Source organism: Talpa occidentalis, unplaced genomic scaffold, assembly GCF_014898055.3.
Source record: "Talpa occidentalis isolate TD23 unplaced genomic scaffold, MPIMG_talOcc4v2.1, whole genome shotgun sequence".
Classification (NCBI taxonomy): domain Eukaryota; kingdom Metazoa; phylum Chordata; class Mammalia; order Eulipotyphla; family Talpidae; genus Talpa; species Talpa occidentalis.
Window position 1 is genome coordinate 119,739,585 of NW_026555331.1, and position 19,535 is coordinate 119,759,119.

The window sequence follows — 19,535 nt, forward strand, 5'->3', positions numbered from 1 at the left end:
TGGTGAAATGTATTAATTACATTTTCAATAAAGGTAGTTCATATTTATATTGCATATTATAGTTTACAAAGCACATTTTCTTTCACACATTTCTTGTCATTTAATTTTTATAGCTTCCCTGTGAAGTCAGAGGAATCCATCTACTAGACTTGTTTGGGAACAGTGGATCTTTGCTTAATTGAACAAGAGCATCTTAAGCAGTTTTTTAACTTAAATCATATAAATTTATATTTATTCACCTACCTTTGGTAGAGATTAAGGTTCTTACTTTGTATATCAGCTAATTGCAGTCAAATGCTCTACCCTGAACTATGCACCCCATATTAGCTAATTGAAGTTCAGAAGCATTTTTCCTGCATAAAACCACTAATGTGACATGCTTTTGAGTCTTTCCAAAGCTTTCAACCTACAATTGACCCAAATTCAACGCAAATTCAACCTACCAACACTTTTTGTGTCCATGTTTCACTTGTCTATAGTAATATTTTATTAAATTACCTAGTTATGAAAATAAGTACAATTAGCATGAATAGTTTTGGAAATAAAAGCAACTTCTTAGTAGGAGCAGAAATGTGAAAGTTCACTTTGGCTGGGCAAGCCTTACAATATCCATTAATTCTAATGTAGGTAATGAGGAGCCTCATTCATCCAGCAGGTAAGGATGTTTATGGAGAGCACTTGAGAGAAGTTGATATGACAGGGGTTTTCTCTCCTTTGGGAGGACATAACAGCAATGCTCATGAAGGTTAAATGATGTAACAATGTTCGCAGTAGTGAATGAGCTGGAATTCAAACCCAGGTCTGCTGCCTTTATGCTAAGAGGTTTGGTTTTGTTTTCTCCTATATTCCGTGGCTCTTCACACTGGTATTTTGCTATATTATGACTTACTCTCATAAAAATAAACAAACTTTGCTTGGAAGAGGGTTTACTTGAAACCTAGCCAAGGGTAATTATTAAAAAGATGAGTAAAAATGACCTCACAGCCTTGCATTACCTATCTGGAAGGTAATGTATTCTCTTCAAATAATGTGTGTTCTTAGATAGTCCAAAGTAGCTATAGAATGAAAAAAATTTATATATATTTTGTACTTCTTTTGTGGTGGGGCAGGGTGCAGATTTAAATGACAACAGAGTTTTCTTTTTACTTTTTAAAGATTATTCAATGGATTTCTGAGAACGTCTCTGCCTGCCATTCATTTGACCTCATTCAGGAATTTATAATTGGTAGGTGTTGCTGATGGCTCATGTTAAGTTGAATACTTGACCTTTTTACTTGAGGGAAGGTAGTAAATTGATAATGCCTCAATCTGTCAAAATGATGGTTAGGAACTTTAAAAAACTCTGTTGAGGTAGGCAGCTAATTAAATTTCATTCTTTTGTGGTTTTCTGAGAAATTGTGGCTGTTCAGAGACTGATGAGATGTAAAAAATAACCATGATTTAACCGTACTAGTGATTTTTTTCAGTAATATGTAACTTTCTTAGCTCAGGTTTGTGTTGATTGGTTCTGTATGAAGTAGTATGTAATGTCATTTGAATAGTAAGTACCAAATAAAATTTTTTGAAATTATTCTCATTGTAAAAAGTAGAATCTGACATCTTAATCTGTAGCTAGAACCATAATAGTTAGCCTTCTGAGGATTTGAAGGATAAGGAAATAAAAACTTTTGTTGATTTGCTTTAGTAGATTTGTGATATACTAAATCTCCTGCTTTATTCTTAAGACTGTCTTAATTTTATGTCTTTTTTTCTTTCAAAAATAAACTCAGCTTCTTCATACTGGCACATATATGCAGAGACGAGTAACATGGATACACTTTTGCCATATTCCTCAGTCCTTACTTGGAATACAGTAAGTTAACATTTTGTATTCCTCATACAATTAAAATTGATTCACACTATCCAGCTATCAAAAAAGATGAACTAGTTCATTTTGGTGATTATGCTAAGTGAAGTAAGTCTGGAAGTGAAAAGCAATTATTGGATGATTTCACTCATTTAGAAACTATAGAAAACCAAAGAAAAACTGACAATACATAACAAAAATAACTCTTAGACTTTGAAAAATATGGTGGTTACCAGAAAGGAGGATGTGCAGGGGGTAAGGAGGTAACATGATGGTGTATTGCCCAGGAACTGTGGTGGACAGCAAGTGAAGAACATGCATGTGATGAGGGGTGAAGTTGTACTTCCCAAATGATAAAATTATGTACACTAATGGCAAATCAATAAAATTTGATTAAAAATTGATTTATAGGGGCCTCCCTGGTGGCGCAGCGGTTGAGTGGTGGGTTGCGAAGCTGCCCGCAGCCTCTACAGTGCAGGTTCGATCCCCGGTCCCACATGGCGCGCAGACCTCTCCTGCCGCCCGCTGCTCCCCTTAGCAGTGTACTTCGGTCCTTCTGCCTGCTCTGCTCTCCGCTCTGGCTCTGGTGAATTCTCTCACCCTCCCGTGCTTCTGACTGTACCCAGTGCTTGTATAAATAAATAAATAAATCTTTAAAAAAAATTGATTTATAGTATTGGGTTGTTGCAGGATATCCCCATCATGACCATCAAGGTTGTGATTTCTTTTATGATTTGACTGATAAGGAGCTGACTTGGAATTTTCTGACAGAAAAATAATAGTGAGTCCTTGGCTATGGGCCAAAGGTAGTGATACAACAATATGATGCTACAGGATATTTGTTTCTCTTGCTGCTACCAAGCAGACTCTTTTGTCATCTTCAAGTGGTATTTTAAATTTTTTTTTTTTTTTTTTAGTGACAGGTCAGATTAGCACCTTATCATCCTTTTCCCAGCCATACAAGAAAAGTAGTAATAACTCAGAGCATCAAGAGCAGTAAAAGTCAGTACTCTTAAGCATACTCACTCCATTCAATCTTTTCTCATTGGTGTGGACTACCTCTTTTTTTCTTATTTTTTTAAAGATTTATTTGTACAAAAAACCAGGGTACAGGCCAGATGCGCAGGAGGGTGAGAGGATTCACCAGAAACAGATCCGGGAACAGAACAGGCAGACTGATGAAATACACTGCTGAGGGCAGTAGCGGGTGAGACAGGAGAGGTCTGCTGGCCATGTGGGTTGCTCTGAGGCCGGTGGGGATCAAACAGGCACTTCAAAGGCTGCAGACAGCTTCATAGCAGTACGCTTAACCACCTGCGCCACCAGGGAGACCCCTGCCTACCTCCTTTTTAATTGGAAGTGTTCGTTTTCTCTTGAACATGGTGCTATAAACTGAACTTTATTAGATGAGAAAGTGAATGCTATGTACAGGCTGTCTCCCAAGAAGTTTCTGCCTCTTTTCCTTTCACATTTAGATGTTAGAACTACACATTTAATCTTGAGACACAGATTTGTATCAAAAAGGTATTTAGGAAAACAAGTTTAATTCAGGAACTTGGACATAGTAAAATATATACTAGGATAAACTGTGACAATTCCCATTTTGTATTTAGACAACTTAAATGCAGTCTTTAGAAAAAGAAGTTTCAGGTATATTTAATTCCTAAAATTTTGATATGCGCAGCAGTAGTGTTTTCCCAAAGATCCTTTCTTCTTGTCTTTTACTGTTAGCTATTAAATGTTCATGCCTCACTATAGTATTATAAGAGAAAAAGAAAGACCTGGGCCTGTTCCTTCTCCAGTCCTGTGCCTTTTTTAAAAAAAACTCTTGTGACTATCATGCAGACTCTGTGGTAACATGGCAGGAAGTTTGCAGGTTAAGCCACCCAGAGCCAGGAAATGTACATCTCAGCTTCCTCCCCTCAGCACCCCAGCCTGTTTGTTTTTGCTCTGCCCCACGTTCAGTGACTGGAGGCTAGGACAGGCCCTCTAGTTTCCAGGGTTTTGTTTAAAGATGGAACATGTGCTAATGGGATGCCTGCTGAGAATAGATCCCAACAGGCAATTTTTCACTTTTGCATTTTTCATCCCTTTGTGGGGCCTGTTGTGGACATGTGCAGTGATGCCAGGAAACCCTATGAGAAACACAGTATAAAAAAACCCAAATTACGACCACCACGTACTGAGCTTATTTTAGGGTTTACCGCATTGCTTGAAGCTTCTTGCGGTTGGAGTCGATTACCTTAAAGGTCTCTCTCATCCTGAAATTGTGTGAAGTCTCGGCTTATTTTTAGCAATGATATAAATCATTTACTTTTCTTTTTTCTAATCTGCAAATGTTCTTAATGCCACACCCTTACCAAACATTTACCACAACAGAGAACATTAATTTCACATTTCTGTATGGAGCTGGGTTATTTCTGTAAATAATTGAACTGGATTTTTTAGAATACAAAAAAATATGGTTATTTTTAAGATACAAGAAAATGTGGTGACACCAAATTGTGGTTTGTAACAGCCTTATTATTCCTGTTTTAAGATGCTATTTATGAACTAAAACTGTAGTGAAATTTTAATACTTTCCTGAAGTTTCCTATGTTGCTGAGTAATGACAGGTGAAGTGCACAGCAGATGCTTATCATAGACTTCCTACTGCCACAGGGGAGAATTGGGTACTTGAATGCTTTGGAAATTATTTCCCTATCACCGTAATGTACTTTTCCTATGGAAAATGAAAAGATAAATTCTGACCTTCGCTAAAGATAAATTCTAAGCAAATACCAAGTTTTATTTTTACGTAACACTTTCTTGATTATTTTATTGTCTATCATCTTATTTTTAGGAAATAAAGATAAATTGACTATTTAAGAGGCTAAAACACATAATTAACATATAAACACACTTTTCACATGACAGTGAGTAAAGGGCAATTTAGGACATTGACCCTTTTATTTAAATTTCTGTTTTAATGTGCACTGGTTAGCAAAATTATAGTTTGGACTTCCTGATAATACTTGCACATCTTTCACATTTGCCATGGTTGTAGTACTGTATAAACCCTTATGAGGATCGTTTATCCCTGAAATTATGGTGAAGGTTGAGGTGCAGAGAAATCTTCCACTAAAGTCATGAAAGAATCACATTAGCCTTGGTCTCTCTAGTGAGGCAGGAGCCAACTATAATACATTTAAAGAAAAGAGAAGGAGAATGTAGGAATTTTAAAAAATGGACCATATTCTCATTATTACACTTGACGGTGCAAATGGTATTTGCCTCATTTGTTCTTGAATGGAAATGAGCAAATAATATCTATTTGGCCTCTGTTTCTTCTTACTAGTCTTCTCCTTTCCTTTGAAGATCCTGTCAACTATTATAATCACAACTTTAAAGAATATTTCCCTTCCCAAGGGAAGAGATAGGCTGTGTCCAGTGTTATTTATATACCCCAAGGTTTATTTAAAGTAGAAGTTAGCAAACTGGAAGCAGCTCTCAGCTTCTGTCTGCAGAAAACACTTCCTGAAGACTTGAGGGTATCATAGTTGTTACATTTACCAGTTGTGGGTATGTTTTCCCTCCCTTAGGAAATTCCTGGAATAACCTTTGTGACAGAAGAGATTGCATTGCCTCTTATGAAGGTAAATCCCTTACAGTGAGACAAAACCACAGACACACGTGGATTCCTTGCCCATCTCCATACTCCACTGAAGTGAAATCTTGGTACCCTCAGTGTTGTAGGGGTTCCAAAAGAGATTGTAATCTGTCAGGGGAGGAAGGGGGAAAGGGGTAGGATTAGTTCTCTAGAAAATCCTACCTAAGTGGCTGAGTAGCCACTAGGGATGATAGTAGGGCAATTCTTAAGACTGTCTTTGAAGAGGGAAGTTTTCTGAAGATGGAGAGCTACAGGGCTCTATGAAAACCATATACACCTAGAACTTGCCACTGTGCCTCCAGACAGTCTGGACTGGAGTTCCTGTAAATTATCTTTAGAGGGCCTGGCAGCTATTTTTTATTGCATTTGTGCTGCTACTGCCTCAAAACACTCTCCCTCTCTCTTTCCCTCTCTCCCACTGTCGCTCTCTCCTTTCCTCCCTCCCTGACCCACCCTCCTTCTACCTCCCCCCTCTCAAAACCATTAAGTAACCTAGGCTGGGATTATCTAATTTCCTTCTGGTTCTAAGAACAGCTTTTCTGTGTCTCAAGAATGACCTGCATTGGCTCTGTGATCTCAGTCAACTTTTTGTACACCACCTCCTCCTTCCTGTCCACTAAGCGGTAGCTATTAGTGTCTTTCTGCAGTCTGGTGGTTTTAGAAGGTTTCTGAATACAATGGGGAAAATGGGGTGGGGTGGGATGAGTAGAAAAGAATATGTATGTAGTTCAAACTAGAGAGTATTTCAGCACTGTTTCCTTGAAACGCCTTTCTTGTTTTGGCATTGCCTCCTGTTAATTATAGCTTGGTGAGTACTGGGAAATCTCAGCTTTTGGCAGCTGGCTGCTCAGTTTGCTGCTGCCTTTTGTTTATATTGATTCTTTTGGATCCCAGTAGGGCAAGGCAGGCCTGGGCAGCTGGGGGGAACGCCATGGGCATTTAAGGTCGGGCTGATGCACTGTGGTAAGATGGGCCAGCACAGGCGGATTTAGTGGTTCTGGGTTGTGGTCCAGAGAAACATCCTTTAAGGAGACACTAACAAGCAAAATTTCTAGGCACAAGATCCCTGTGAAGCTCTACAAAGGTAGGAAGACAAAGGGAAAAAGGTTTGATGAATATTTTTAAAGTTACTTATTAGAGACTCTTTTCATTTTACTGTTTTTGCTCCTACCACTACTCCTACCAGACCCACAGTGTGTTTACTGGACAAGTGATAAACTGGAGAAGAAAAGTTCTAACAGAATTGTCACCCACAATTCTGCAGTTGCTAACAGGCCAATTGCCTATTTCCCCCATTTTGTCTTGTTCTTTGTCACAGGTATGTCTATTTTACCTAGTAGTAATGACAAGCAAGAGATATTTCGTAAAAATTACATGTTATAATGTAAACATTTTGCAAGTTTCTAATGTAAGCTTCATAATTATGACTTCTGATGATGCCATAGACTTCTACTGGCCTTTACTTTTCTCCTTAATAACTCTTGTGAATCTACAGGTAGACTGTGGTAATGTGACAGTGTGCTGTGTCTAATTTACTGAAGCATTCTTCTGTTTTTGGACAGTAATTTGAGTCCAGTCCCAATTAAAAAAATTGTTTTGCTGCTAAAAATAATGTTGCAATGAATGCTTTTATCCATATGGTTTTCAAAAAACAGTTTATTCCTCAAAGATTATAAACCCAGGTTTAAACAAAACAGTAAAACAGTAAAATGAAAAGATAGAGTCTCTAATAAGTGACTTTAAAAATATTAATCAAATCTTTTTCCCTTTGTCTTCCTGCCTTTGTAGAGCTTCACGGGGATCTTGTGCCTAGAAATTTTGCTTGTCAGTGTCTCCTTTAAGGATGTTTCTCTGGTGAAAGGCAATAACAGTATTTATTGTCTTCTCTGGTAAAAGGCTATAATAATATTTATAGTCTTCTATTAAATTTTTTTCAATGAAGAAACGTTGCATTATAACATATAAGTTTCAGGTATGCATTGTTATAAATCAGCATCACATATACTACATCATATATACATCATTAAATTTACTACTAAGAGTTCAGTTATGTCCATCACATATACTTGTCCCCTTTTACCAGGTTTTCTGACACCCTTGCCCACTTTCTTTCTGGTTTTGATTAATTTGGTCTTGTAGTCTAAAAGTTTGTTTTATTTAGTACATTTATTTATTTTGTTTATGTACCACATCTGAGTGAAGTGTAGTGGGGCTTTTTCCATCTGACTTACCCTGAAGGTTCATCCATGTTGTTGCAAATGATAGAAATTTCATATTTTATTTTTTTTCCTTCAGCTGAGTAGTATTCCATTGTGTGTATGTGCCACATCTTGATCCAGTCATCTGTTTATTGGCAGTTCCTTTTCAACTCTTGCCTTTTGTAAATAATGTTGCATTGAGCCTAAGGATGCATATATCTCTTCGATTAGTATTCTGGAATTCTCCAGGTGAATACCCAGAAGTAGGATAACTGGATCATATGGAATTTGTTTTTATCTTTTGAGGAATCTCCATGCTGACTTCTGTAATGGTGGCACCAATTTACGTTCCCACCAACAATGTATAAGGATTCTATTCTCTGTACATAATCTCCCACACTTGTTGTTTCTTATTTTTTGGATAATAGCCATTCTCACAGGTATACTTCTGCTTCTTTTTGCCATATTATATTCAGGAAACTTTGTGATAATTTACCCTATTACAAAGGACTTTTATCAGTTTTATTATAATCTTATCAACATTAAAAAATTAAGTATAAAAGTGATGGGATGCTCTTTTAAACATTTTACCCATTGATTTATTCTAAGAGTACATTTTGGCTTTGTTTTGGATCAAAGTAGTTTATTTTTGTGCACTCTGGTTTTTGTTTTGGTTTTTGGGGCGTGTGTGTGTGTGTGTAAAATGATGTGGGGTTTTCTGGTCATCCATTTTTTTCTCCTTTGCTATTCATTCTGCCTGTTTCCCCTCTGTCCTAAATATCTTTAACATTTTACACAGTTGACAGTTGTTTCCCATTAACCCTTGCCAAACATGCATGGCAGCAGTTTGGTGACTCCACAGCTATCCACATGCTAATAGAAAGCATTATCTGGGACACATATGAACTGTAAATCTCTTCACTATCCTTTCCATACACACAGAATGCATCAGGGAAGGCAGAGGGGTGCTGCCAGGACTATCATGAGGCTCAGGAGAAGGTACTAACTTTGGTTTAGCCAGTTCTCCTGTTACCCACCCCAATAACCCAGCATGGGAGACTGATCAATACCCTTTAGTTCACAGCACACCTAGCCCTAATATCTCATTTGTTCCTCCATCTCTTCTGTACAATATCACTCACTATAAGCTGCTGCCTTTGCCTTTGACCTACTTCTTTTATTCCACCCCCCTGCCCTCCAAAGTCCCAGCTTAATTATATTGTGATGGAGCAGGTTGCCATGGCACCTACCACCCTGTCCTCCTTCCTCTCCAGTGTCCTTGTCATGCTTACTTGGCTTAGAACACCCAGGGACAGAATTATAAGTTACCTTCAAATGTGTGCTGACTGCCAGACTCCATGAGACCCAAGAGACCCTTGTCTGCTCTGACCATATTTGCTGCCATTCTTCTTGGTAGATGACTGCACTGAGGAGGAGTCAGGAGAGGCGAGGGCAAAATGAAACCAACTGAATACTTTTTTCTTGTTCTCTCTGCAAATAAACAGTGTACAATAGAGTTTTTCACACGTTTACTACATGAACTATAATTTAACTGACATAAACCTATTAAGTTAGAAGTTTATCACCTTTATAAAGTGTTTTCAAAAGAATTTTTTCAAAAGATTTATTTATACAAGCACTAGGTACAGTCAGAAGCATGGGAGGGTGAGAGAAATCACTAGAGACAGAGCAGGGAACAAAACAGACAGACTGACGAAGTACACTGCTGAGGGGAGCAGCGGGCAAGACAGGAGAGGTCTGCTGCGCCATGTGGGACCCTCACCAGCGGCCAGGGATCGAACCGCCGCTGCAGAGGCTGCAGGCAGCTTCGCAGCCCAGCACTCGACCACTGTGCCACAAGGGAAGACCCTGTTTTCAAAAGAATTTTAAGCAATTAAACAGGTTTATTGAAACTAGGTTCTTAAAAAAGCAATGTCATCAAAAGTGACCATCCTAAGAATGATTTTACCCCTTTGTTGTAACATATGTCTTTCATAGGAAAGTTTCAACTTTCATAAATGGTAAACATTACCACTGATTTTATGGTGAGAAGAGCAACGATGAAAACTCTCTAACCAAAGGAAGCAGGCAAAGATTAACAGAGAGAGAGAGAGAGAGGAAGAAGGGGGGTATAATGAGCATGCCACAAATAGAAAAATGGAGTTTTTCACCGAAATATTTTTTTTAATCCAGACATCTTTAGTTTACATTTCATAAAGTAAGGGAGCCTTCTATTTCATCATTTCTTTAGAGATCACCTGCCCTAGAGAAGGCCAGGAAGACTTAATGTCTCTTCTCACTTACAGTCACTGGAATGTGAGGGTGTCCCTACAAGTTTTTTTGTTTATCAAGGGCCTAAATATTCCTGAGCACTTGGGAAAAGAGTAGTTGACACTTAGGCTGTTTTCCATTCAGACACTACTTTAATTATGTTTCTTGACTTTAAAAAGTATTTTAAAAATACTGTTTTAAAACCGGGTAGAACTTGCCTATAATTAATTGCTTTATGAAGCAGAAAAGACACTTTTTCCCCTTGACCTTTACTCAATATAGGCAAATAGAGAGCCATCATTACTTAAATAAGAGGTTGGTTTGAGTTTTGAATTATCAACACAATTACAATGTGTAAAAGCTTATACTTTCGAAAAATTAGAAGCATTACTTTGAAAAATCTGGTGCAAGCTGTAGAGCTTTTCCCCAGAAAAGAGCTCAAACACATGCTCCATTTTACATACAGTCTGTGGGTTCTTCCCATGGACATGTCTTATCTGTTTGTTCTCAGGTACAAAAGGCAATCAGGAAAGGAACTTGTAAATAGAGAAGTGTGGAAAAGGAAGGCAATTTGGGGAAGATCTTTTCTGAAGAACCACTCCTAAAACACAGCTTTAGAAGTATGTGAGGGGGGTCTTTTGACAGGAGGAAGTGTTTGGTCAGAGTGGAGGAGGCTAGGTACCAGCATTGCTTCCTTCTGTTATCTTGTCCTGGGCAGGATCCTGTGGACAGAATGATGGGACAGCAGGCAGAGCTAATAGCTTAACTGACCACTAGATGTCACTACAGCACCAATTACTGTGTCTGAACCCAGCCTTAAATAGCAAGAAAGCTGTAGTAGACTGCCTGTCAGGAACCTAATATAGTCAAATGTCAGCAGGATTTGTTTATGTCATTAAAAAAGAAATTAAATACGAGGAAGGCCAAAGGTCAGATAAAGGTATGCTCATCATAAATAAAATGAAAGGGAAAGAAAATAAACAGGATAGGTCAAGTGCAGAGATTGCAGAGTTCTAATTTCCCCTAGAAAGGATATTTTCTTGGAAATAGATTTTCCTGTTGTGGGAATGGTATGTTAGCTAGACTCTCATTCAGACTTATAAAATGTCAAGTTAATATTATTATGTAACTCATTTCACTGAAACTCCAGAATCCATTTTGAAGTAATTGTCACTGTCCATGCAGAAAGATTATGGATGCTCTTATTTAATGTAAGGGTATTTTTTGTGATTGAGGCATATTTTCATTATCTTTTTTCTTGCTGTATTAAATTCAGTATTAATATATCTTTTAATGTGTCATAGCAGGGTTTTTTTTTTTAATCGCCTATTTTCTTTTTTGTATCTTTTAAAAAAATTTTCTTACATCCTTGTTCATTTTTGTGCAGTATCTGGTTTCTCTCCTCAGGTCTAGTCCCCTTAATTCCCCCACTGTCATGTTACCTATGAACCATCACCATAGTCCTTGTGCTCTTCCCTCCCCTGTTTTGACCCCTCACCTCCCTCCCCTGCTGCATGCAGATCTATGGTCTGTGTGCAAGTTTTGTCTTTTTCCTGACCCTTTGTTCAATTTCTCTGTATTATACCCATAAGTGAAACCATCTAATATTTTTCTTTTTCCTTCTGACTTACTTCACTTAGCATAATTCCTTCCAGCTCCATCCATACCACAGTAGGTTTTAGCTTACTTTGTTTTCTGGCCATACGTTGTCCTCCTATTCCAGTCATATCTTTTACAAATGCATATATTTGGGCAGGAAAGTGTATATCATAAGCCGCTCTCCACTGATTTGAAAAACAAGTTGTGGTGTTCATGTGTGTAGTGTGGTAAAATACAGCTGAACTGGTGTGAATCTGTTTCCTTAAATCATACAGTGTTGTAAATCAGTGTTACCCCAACAAAAAAATAATACTTTAAACAATTTGTGTTACTATATCCCTCAGCATTAAAGATATATTAATACTGCATTTTATTTTCAAGTGAAAATAATGAAAAAAAATAAAACAAACACAATGGGCAATTCTGTCTTTGGGGTAGGACAATTAATATGTCAATGACCTAACTAGGATGCCAACTCATTCTTTTTTGGAGTATTAGACAACTGAAAGTGAAACTAGTCTACTTTACCTTTCTGAATCCTAGCTTTGGAAAAGCCCATTTGGAAGTATATAAGCTTAGTGAGAAAATAAACCTTTTTCACTACTCCAAATTTTTCCAACTTAACATGGTATTGTTGGCACAACCTAAGTCAGAAAAATTGGTCTCTGGGGAGGAAGTGACTTGGTATATTTAAGACAGGCTTCCCACTTAGCCTTAACCTAGGGGATCATACAGGCCTTGCGAGTGAGCAGCGGCTCTCTCTTGTCAAAGGGGTGGGGGGCTGAGGAGAACGTAAAGTGGGGCAGGCAAGACTCTTTAAGTCTCTGTTTTAGAGAGAGAATCTATTTCCGTTTGACATGGAAAGTATTGACTCAGAAATACTGCCACCCAAGAACTCTCTAAGGAGACCTCAGCCTTGTGGCAAAGCTTGCATGTCTCTGGGTGGATTGTTTGGGCCACAGGGCCAGTTTCTCAGGCTCTCCAACATTTTTGTCTTCTATAGGTGCATAACTTCAAGGGATACTGGGAAAAACTGAATTCCAACCTGGAATATGTTAAATATTCCAAGCCACACTTACACTATAACAACAGCATGGTCAAGAGAGAGTGGCACAGCCTGATTTCAGAAGAGGTATGTGTTTGTTCGTGAAAAGAAACCAAGAAGCAGAAGCAGAGTGTATGCGATCCAGGTGATGCCTGTAAGTCATAAGGCTGGCTTCCACTTGCAGCACTCTCCCCAGTGCCAGGCACTTCACAGTGTCACTCCTGATCTCTCATTAGGCAAGCAAAGGTGTGTCTCTGATTTCTGTTCTCTTGAGGAGGAAACTCAAGTGCAAAGAGGTTACGAGAAACATAGCACATTCATGGTAGAAGTAGGATTGGTAGTATGCATGTCTCTGATATGTACTTGCATTACGTGGACAATGAAAATTAATTTACAAAAAAATCTAGGTGTTTCCAAATTGTTAGGGATTAGGAATAATTGTAAGAATAGTGGATGTGAGTGATTGTAAAGGATTAGCAAAAGGGAGATCTTTGGCTGATGGAACAGTTCTATATCTTGATTGTGGGAACAAATTGTAATACATCACTCTGCACCTGTGATAGAATGACACATTTTGATATTCATTTTTTGATTTTTATATTGCACTACAGTTATTTATATAAAATGTGAACACTGGGGAGACTGGGTGAAGGACACATGAAATCTCTCTGTGGCATTGTTGTAGGTAGTTTTGGTGTTATAAATAATATGTAGTTGACTAGAAACTTCCTATAAGGCTACAACAGTTTTAGAATAAAACTTAAACATTTTTGTAAGAGTCCAGGTTTTCTGATTATTTGGAAAGTATATTTCTTTTTTCTGAAACAAATTATATTCATTATGCCCTTGATGTGAAAAATGTCACCCAGAAAGCCTTCACCTTTCCACACCTCTGTATTTTCTCACTCCTAGAAAACAGGAGAAAAAAGGCCCCTGGCATATGTGAGGAATATTCTTGATAATGCAATAAAGTAAGTACAACTAGGAATTAACTGTATGTGTCAGACAGTAGTCTTTGACTTGGTTGGCTGCCTTCCTCTGTAAAATGGTTCTTCATGAATGCCACTACCTGGGTCCTATTCTGAAGTGTATTGCTGCTATTTTCTAGTAGTAAAAGTCTGTTTGTCAACCTGTTAGACTTACATGCTAGGGATGGATGATTTACAAGGGACAAGTAACAAGTGATAATGAAAGCTCTTATTGATTGAGCATTTTGGTCAGGGCGGGTATGGACAGTAGTTGATTTTCACAAAGTTCTAGTGGGCTAGTGAACTTACTCTTATTTTGAAAGTCTGTTTCCCAGATAGATAAATCACTCAGGCTGCTCCAAGTACAGGCCCCATTCCAACCCCTATTTTATATTCTGTTCCCATCATTTGCAATAACTGAGAGCTGCTATTGTTCTAAATTATTGCTGGCCTTTGCTCTGAAACATTTTGAGATTTTATAATTGCCTAATGTGGTTTTTGCCAAGTTGATTAAAGTTTTTGAGGTTTTTAGCAGTCTGAAAAACCGCTTCTGCAGTTGTTTTATGTCTTTTGAAATGATATCTTTATGTAGTGGTATAGCTTGCTTTATTTTTTCTTTTTTACAATGCTTCCTGTGTGAATAACATTGGCCAATTTCTTTGTAGGGTGATTTCAGACCTAGAAACAAGGAACTTGGGTAAGAAAAGATTTGTAATAAATTATGCCTTCTGGATTTCAGTCAATGTTTTGTGTGGAACACTACTCTTACTCTTCATTTCTCGGTGGGTTAGCAAGAAAATCACTTCCAATTGTGTAAAGAAGGCAGTGCCCGCCCACATCTTCTAGTTTGAGTGCTCCCTCACTCCTCCCATGTCTTGGCAGGACCTTTGGAGGCAGCTGCTAGATGTGCTTTTGCTGGAGGAGTCCCAGGATGCTGGCCCTTTGTTTTTCATCCTTTTCTGTATTTACTTCCTCTAAGTAATATGCCCTCTGACTCTTCTCGAAGGAGACACTTCAGCTATTCTCTTGGCTTACATGCTAAGATAAGGGATCCCGTTCACAGTCTGATCATACTTCTATGCCCCTTTCATTGTGTTAACACTTGGGGACTCACTGGACTAGGTCAGAAGGGTGCAAAGATGAGAAGCCTCTAGGTAGGCGGTGTAGTTATAAGCAAGAGTGCAGGTTTGAGGCGGACAAAAGTGGACTTAATATCCAGTTTGGTCACATAATTGCACTCCTGGTCAAGCTATTTATCCATTTTGTGCAGTATTGTGTATTCTTCTCCTCAGAACTGGGTTAATGAGTAAATGGGGTGGTATATATAGCACCTGGTACAATGCTTGGCTCATGTGGGAAACCTGAGGTGACTTCTTGATCATTAGTGTGTGGGGGAAAAATGCTAACATGTAATTTTCTAAGCCAGGAAGCTTCGTACAGTGGAGAGAAGGGAGGGCCTTTGTAAGGAGTGGGGATGGTTGAGAGAGAGGGAGGTTGGAAGAACTTTCCAGAGGGGACAACATTAAGTCTTGACAAACCAGGGGAACTTAACCAGGTAAACTGGGGGAAGAGAATGCTAAGCATATTCAGGTACAAGATTTTTTATGGTTTTGTCAGCAGAACTCTTTCATGCCTCATAAAGATCAGCCTTCATGAAAAAAGCTGTTCTTATGCCCCATTTCTGTTTCATGAGCCTCGATGTTGAGCTATATGTTGGGTAACCATAATGAAAATAACTTTATGTGGTGTGTTATTGCGCATTCCACAGCTGTGCGCACATCTCACATGAACTGTGACAGTGAACTTGTCCAGCCCAGTTGGACAGAGCCTATGCTCACTGAGCAGCCCTGAGGTACCAGCCTCTTCCTGTGTTATCAGGCCATCCATGCCTGAAGCCATGGGTTCTGCCACTAGTACTAGGCCGAAGCAGTTGACTGGAGACCTACCTAGCAGAAAAAGACATGGATATGTGGGATTCAGGCTCCTTCTCATGTAGATAGGGGTTTTGCAGTATGAGAGGTTGAGCTTTCTGTTGTGTCCGTCCCTTCTGTTCCCTGATAGACTTCCTCCTGCTCTTGTATTTGAGGCCTATTTGCATCCAGTTACTAGTTATTCTTAAAGCACTTTCGGGAAATTGCCCCTTCCTCCCACATGCTTGCTGGTGCTAATTTCTGGGTAAGATGCTGTCACTGCCAGAAACCAGAATATTTCTTGAAATTCAGGGCTGATGGGCTCACATTTTGAATGGTTTCATCTTAACTATCAAGGTTGTGTAGGATCCAAGTAGGATTTTTCCTGTGGGGTCAATAGGCGTCTGCCCTCTCACACGGAGTTGTCAGTTTGATGACCAGGACAGTCCTGCTCTCATGGTGAGCCCCCTGCCTCAGGTGTCCAGGAGAGAAAGTGTGGGGCATAAAGATGCTGTTAGGAGTGTTAGGGCAGATCTTCCCATGAGGCAGTGTTTGCCCATCCAGTCTTGCTTGTTCACTGCAAATTCTTGATGCACAGAAAGATGTAACCATTGATTTAGCCTTATATACCACTTTTCCACCTTGGTCCAGTTACTTTTCAGTTCAATAACTTGTGCCAGTTAGTGTTATTTGTCACCCCGATTGATCATTCCTCTCAGTTCAGTAACTCCCAAAGTCACTGAACTAAGGATATCAGAAAGAAGGAAGTCTCCCATCATGTCTTTTTCCTGGGCTTGGAGCCTCTCAAGGTTAAGAGAGGGCCCACGTGCTTGTGTTTCCAGTGAAGCAGAAGCTCTTAGACAGTGATGAGGCTTGCTGAAGAAAAATCAGTCAGAGCCTGTTCGTGTTGAGAAATGTGGTCCTTGTTTTCTTTCCCTCCTGGTTTCTATCTTCGCTCACAGAGCTGTCTGCATATCACCTCGCAGGACTATGTCATGCTTATCGAGTGAAAAATTTTCATCCCATCAGGGAAGTGTTATAGTTTCCAAGTGGCTCAGAAAAGGGAAACCTGGGCTAGTTCCTCTTTCCTCTGCCCATTTCCTGGAAACCACCTTGTTTGTCTATTTAATTTCAGAGCCAAGATTAATACCCCTCTTCCAGGAGGAGGACAGGCACCAGCGGCTACTTATAGGACTGGTAAGTGCTTGTGGTCTGTGCAGGTACCAGCAAACACTAGGCTCCAAAAAAAGGGACAAGAGCTAGATGGTGCTTCTCATTCTGATCTTAGTTTTCATTCATTCCTTCAACACATAGTTGTTGCCAGCTGCCATAGGCTCTGTGATAAGCAACACACAAATGATTTTTGCCTTCTTGCTTCTTGGAACTTATAGTTAAATATGAGAGAGACATGTTAATCTATAACCCCAATCAATATATAATCACAAAAAACACCCTAAGGAAATGTGTAGCATTGAGAGTTTAAAATAAAGAATTTGTATTGGGCATTTATATTTGGGATTTAAAACACAACAGAATAAAGTGATCCTTCTCTCAGCTCCTACTACTAAGAAGACCAAAGAAATAGAAATAAAAATAAATTGATTGAAGAACTTAAATAAATCCAAAATGTTTTAAAAATTGAAGAGACATCTGGAAAGTCTAATAAAATGATTTTAATACTGTTCAGGCTTAGAATGGGATAATCTGTCCTCAGATATGACAAATTGAAAAATAAGAGAAAAACTTGTATAAATACATATTAATACACTTGAAAATTAAAGTTTTAAATAATCAAAGATTATTTCCCAAAGAGACCCAAATTATTTAATTGTTTAGTTCTTTTAAACTTTTAAGGACAAGATCAATCCCCTGTTATGTAAAAAGTATTTTTGAAAAAAGATGAGTGCTTCTCAATCACTGTAAAAAGCCAACATAACCTTAAAGCCAAAATCTGGCAATGACAAGTTTTACTTATGAATATAAATATCACTGACTTAATTAAAATACTTTCCTGTCATCTGTCTGAAAATACAGCTTAACTAAGTGGGACTCTTTCTAGAAAAGTTTAAAAAATAAAATACACAAAATGTTAATGTAGGTGATAGGATTATGGGTGGCTTAAATTTTCATCTTTATGGCTAGTGTAGAAAAATTGAAAAACACACAAAAAATTGTATTTTAAGCAGTAAAAAGTTGTTTTTCCCAAGAAAAATCAATTAGCTCATGCAGAAGATTGAACTAAAATAATGTGCTTGCCCCAGAAGGCCACAACTAAGTTTGCCTCATGGTGTTGTTTGGTTCAATCTGTAAAGCAAATAGAAGATTATGCAAATGTGACATCAGTTGTGCCATCCCCACTACTGGTTGTAGGGACAAAGCTCTCCCTGGCCAGGGAGCCTCTAACTAACTGATCAGGGCATCTAGGAAAAGGTGGAAGGGTGGGGAGGAGAAGGAGGAGGCAGGAGGAGAGAAAAGCAAAGGCCAGGAAGGCTGGGCATGCCCCTCTCACTGGGGACACCAAAGGAGGATTAGAAGAGAGCAGGGTTGAAACAAGCCTGTTAGGAAGCCCTGGGATGAACATTTCCTGAACTTTGCCCGTCAGGGGCTGGAAGTGATCCCTCGTTTAGACTTGCTTCTGCTTATTCCCCAGGGCCACGAGCAGACTTTAATCCTTTGGTAGATCCCAAAGCCTTTGACTTCTTAGTGACCTCCACTAGCTTCTTTAGAAAATTTATCAGGGCTGAGAGCTTCTCAGTGGGCTTTGGATGAAATATACGTAGTTCCTCTTGAAGAAAACTCCAGATTCATGACCATCAGAACAACTTTGTGGGCTCTGTATTTCTGTAGCATCTTCACACACAATACTTTTTTTTTTTAAGATTTATTTATTTTTATACAAGAGCTGGGGTACAGGCCAGAGGCACAGGAGGGTAAGAGGATTCACCAGAGACAGAGCAGGGAGCAGAACAGGCAGATGACAGAAATACACTGCTGAGGGGAGCAGCAGGCAGAACAAGAGAGGTCTACTGCATCATGTGGGTTTCTCGCCTACCAGCTGGGATCGAACCCGCACTGCAGAGACTGCGGACAGCTTCACAGCGTGGCCCTCAACCCACTGCACCACCGGGGAGGCCCCACACCCAATACTTTTTATATGATAAGGGATGTGACTTCCCATCACAAGTAGTCATAGGTAGGTTTTGACTTATCCCATATCCTTTTTTTCCCAGATGGTGACTGAGCTAAAAGATCATCTTTTGAGACACCTACAAGGTGTAGAAAAGAAGAAAATAGAACAGATGGTTCTGGAATACGTTTCAAAACTGGTTGGTTTTACTTTCTTGTCTTCTACCCCTTTGCCCCAGTATATAGTTTCTACTATGTGGTTCAGTATGCTTTTTATTTTTTTTTTAAGATTATTTATTTATACAAGCACTGGGTACAGTCAGAAGTGCGGGAGGGTGAGAGAATTCACCAGAGCCAGAGCAGGGAACAGAACAAGCAGACCGATGAAATACACTGCTGAGGGAGGGGAGCAGCGGGCGTGGCAGGAGAGGTCTGTTGCGCTGTGTGGGACCCTCGCTGGTGGCCAGGGATGGAACCTGTGCTGCAGAGGCTGCAGGCAGCTTCAAAGCCCAGTGCTCAACTGCTGCTCCACCAGGGGAGGTCCTCAGTATGCTTTTTTAAATTAGATTTTTGGAGGCCTCATTTTTTTTTTTTCTTTTAAGATTTGTCTTATTTATACAAGAACTGGGGTACAGGCCAGAGGTGCGGGAGGGTGAGAGAATTCACCAGAGACAGAGCAGGGAGCAGAACAGGCAGATGGACCAAAAACACTGATGAAGGGAGCAGCGGGCGAGACAGGAGAGGTCTGCCGTGCCATGTGGGTATCGCCCTCACTGGCCGGGAATTGAACCTGCACTGCAGAGGATGCGGACAGCTTCACAGCGCTGCACTCAACCTGCTGCACCACCGGGGAGGCCCTGGGCCTCCTAGTTTTAAACCAGTGCATTTGGCAGATTAGATTAGGGAAAAGGGGAAAAGAAGAA

General features: G+C 39.4%; 1 protein-coding gene across 5 annotated transcripts in view; it reads left to right on the plus strand.

Annotated features, from left to right (window-relative positions):
• Positions 1-19,535, plus strand: part of GSAP (gamma-secretase activating protein) — a 176,079-nt gene that overhangs the window by 145,816 nt on the left and 10,728 nt on the right. For 4 of the 5 annotated variants that reach the window (XM_054692509.1, XM_054692508.1, XM_054692505.1 and 1 more), the window contains 8 exons: positions 1,156-1,225; positions 1,770-1,852; positions 5,428-5,481; positions 12,567-12,695; positions 13,521-13,579; positions 14,242-14,273; positions 16,622-16,683; positions 18,717-18,812. In XM_054692509.1, the coding sequence (XP_054548484.1) occupies positions 1,156-1,225; positions 1,770-1,852; positions 5,428-5,481; positions 12,567-12,695; positions 13,521-13,579; positions 14,242-14,273; positions 16,622-16,683; positions 18,717-18,812 (585 nt within the window). The remainder of the gene's footprint in view (positions 1-1,155; positions 1,226-1,769; positions 1,853-5,427; positions 5,482-12,566; positions 12,696-13,520; positions 13,580-14,241; positions 14,274-16,621; positions 16,684-18,716; positions 18,813-19,535) is intronic. The other variant, XM_054692506.1, reaches the window with a different exon arrangement.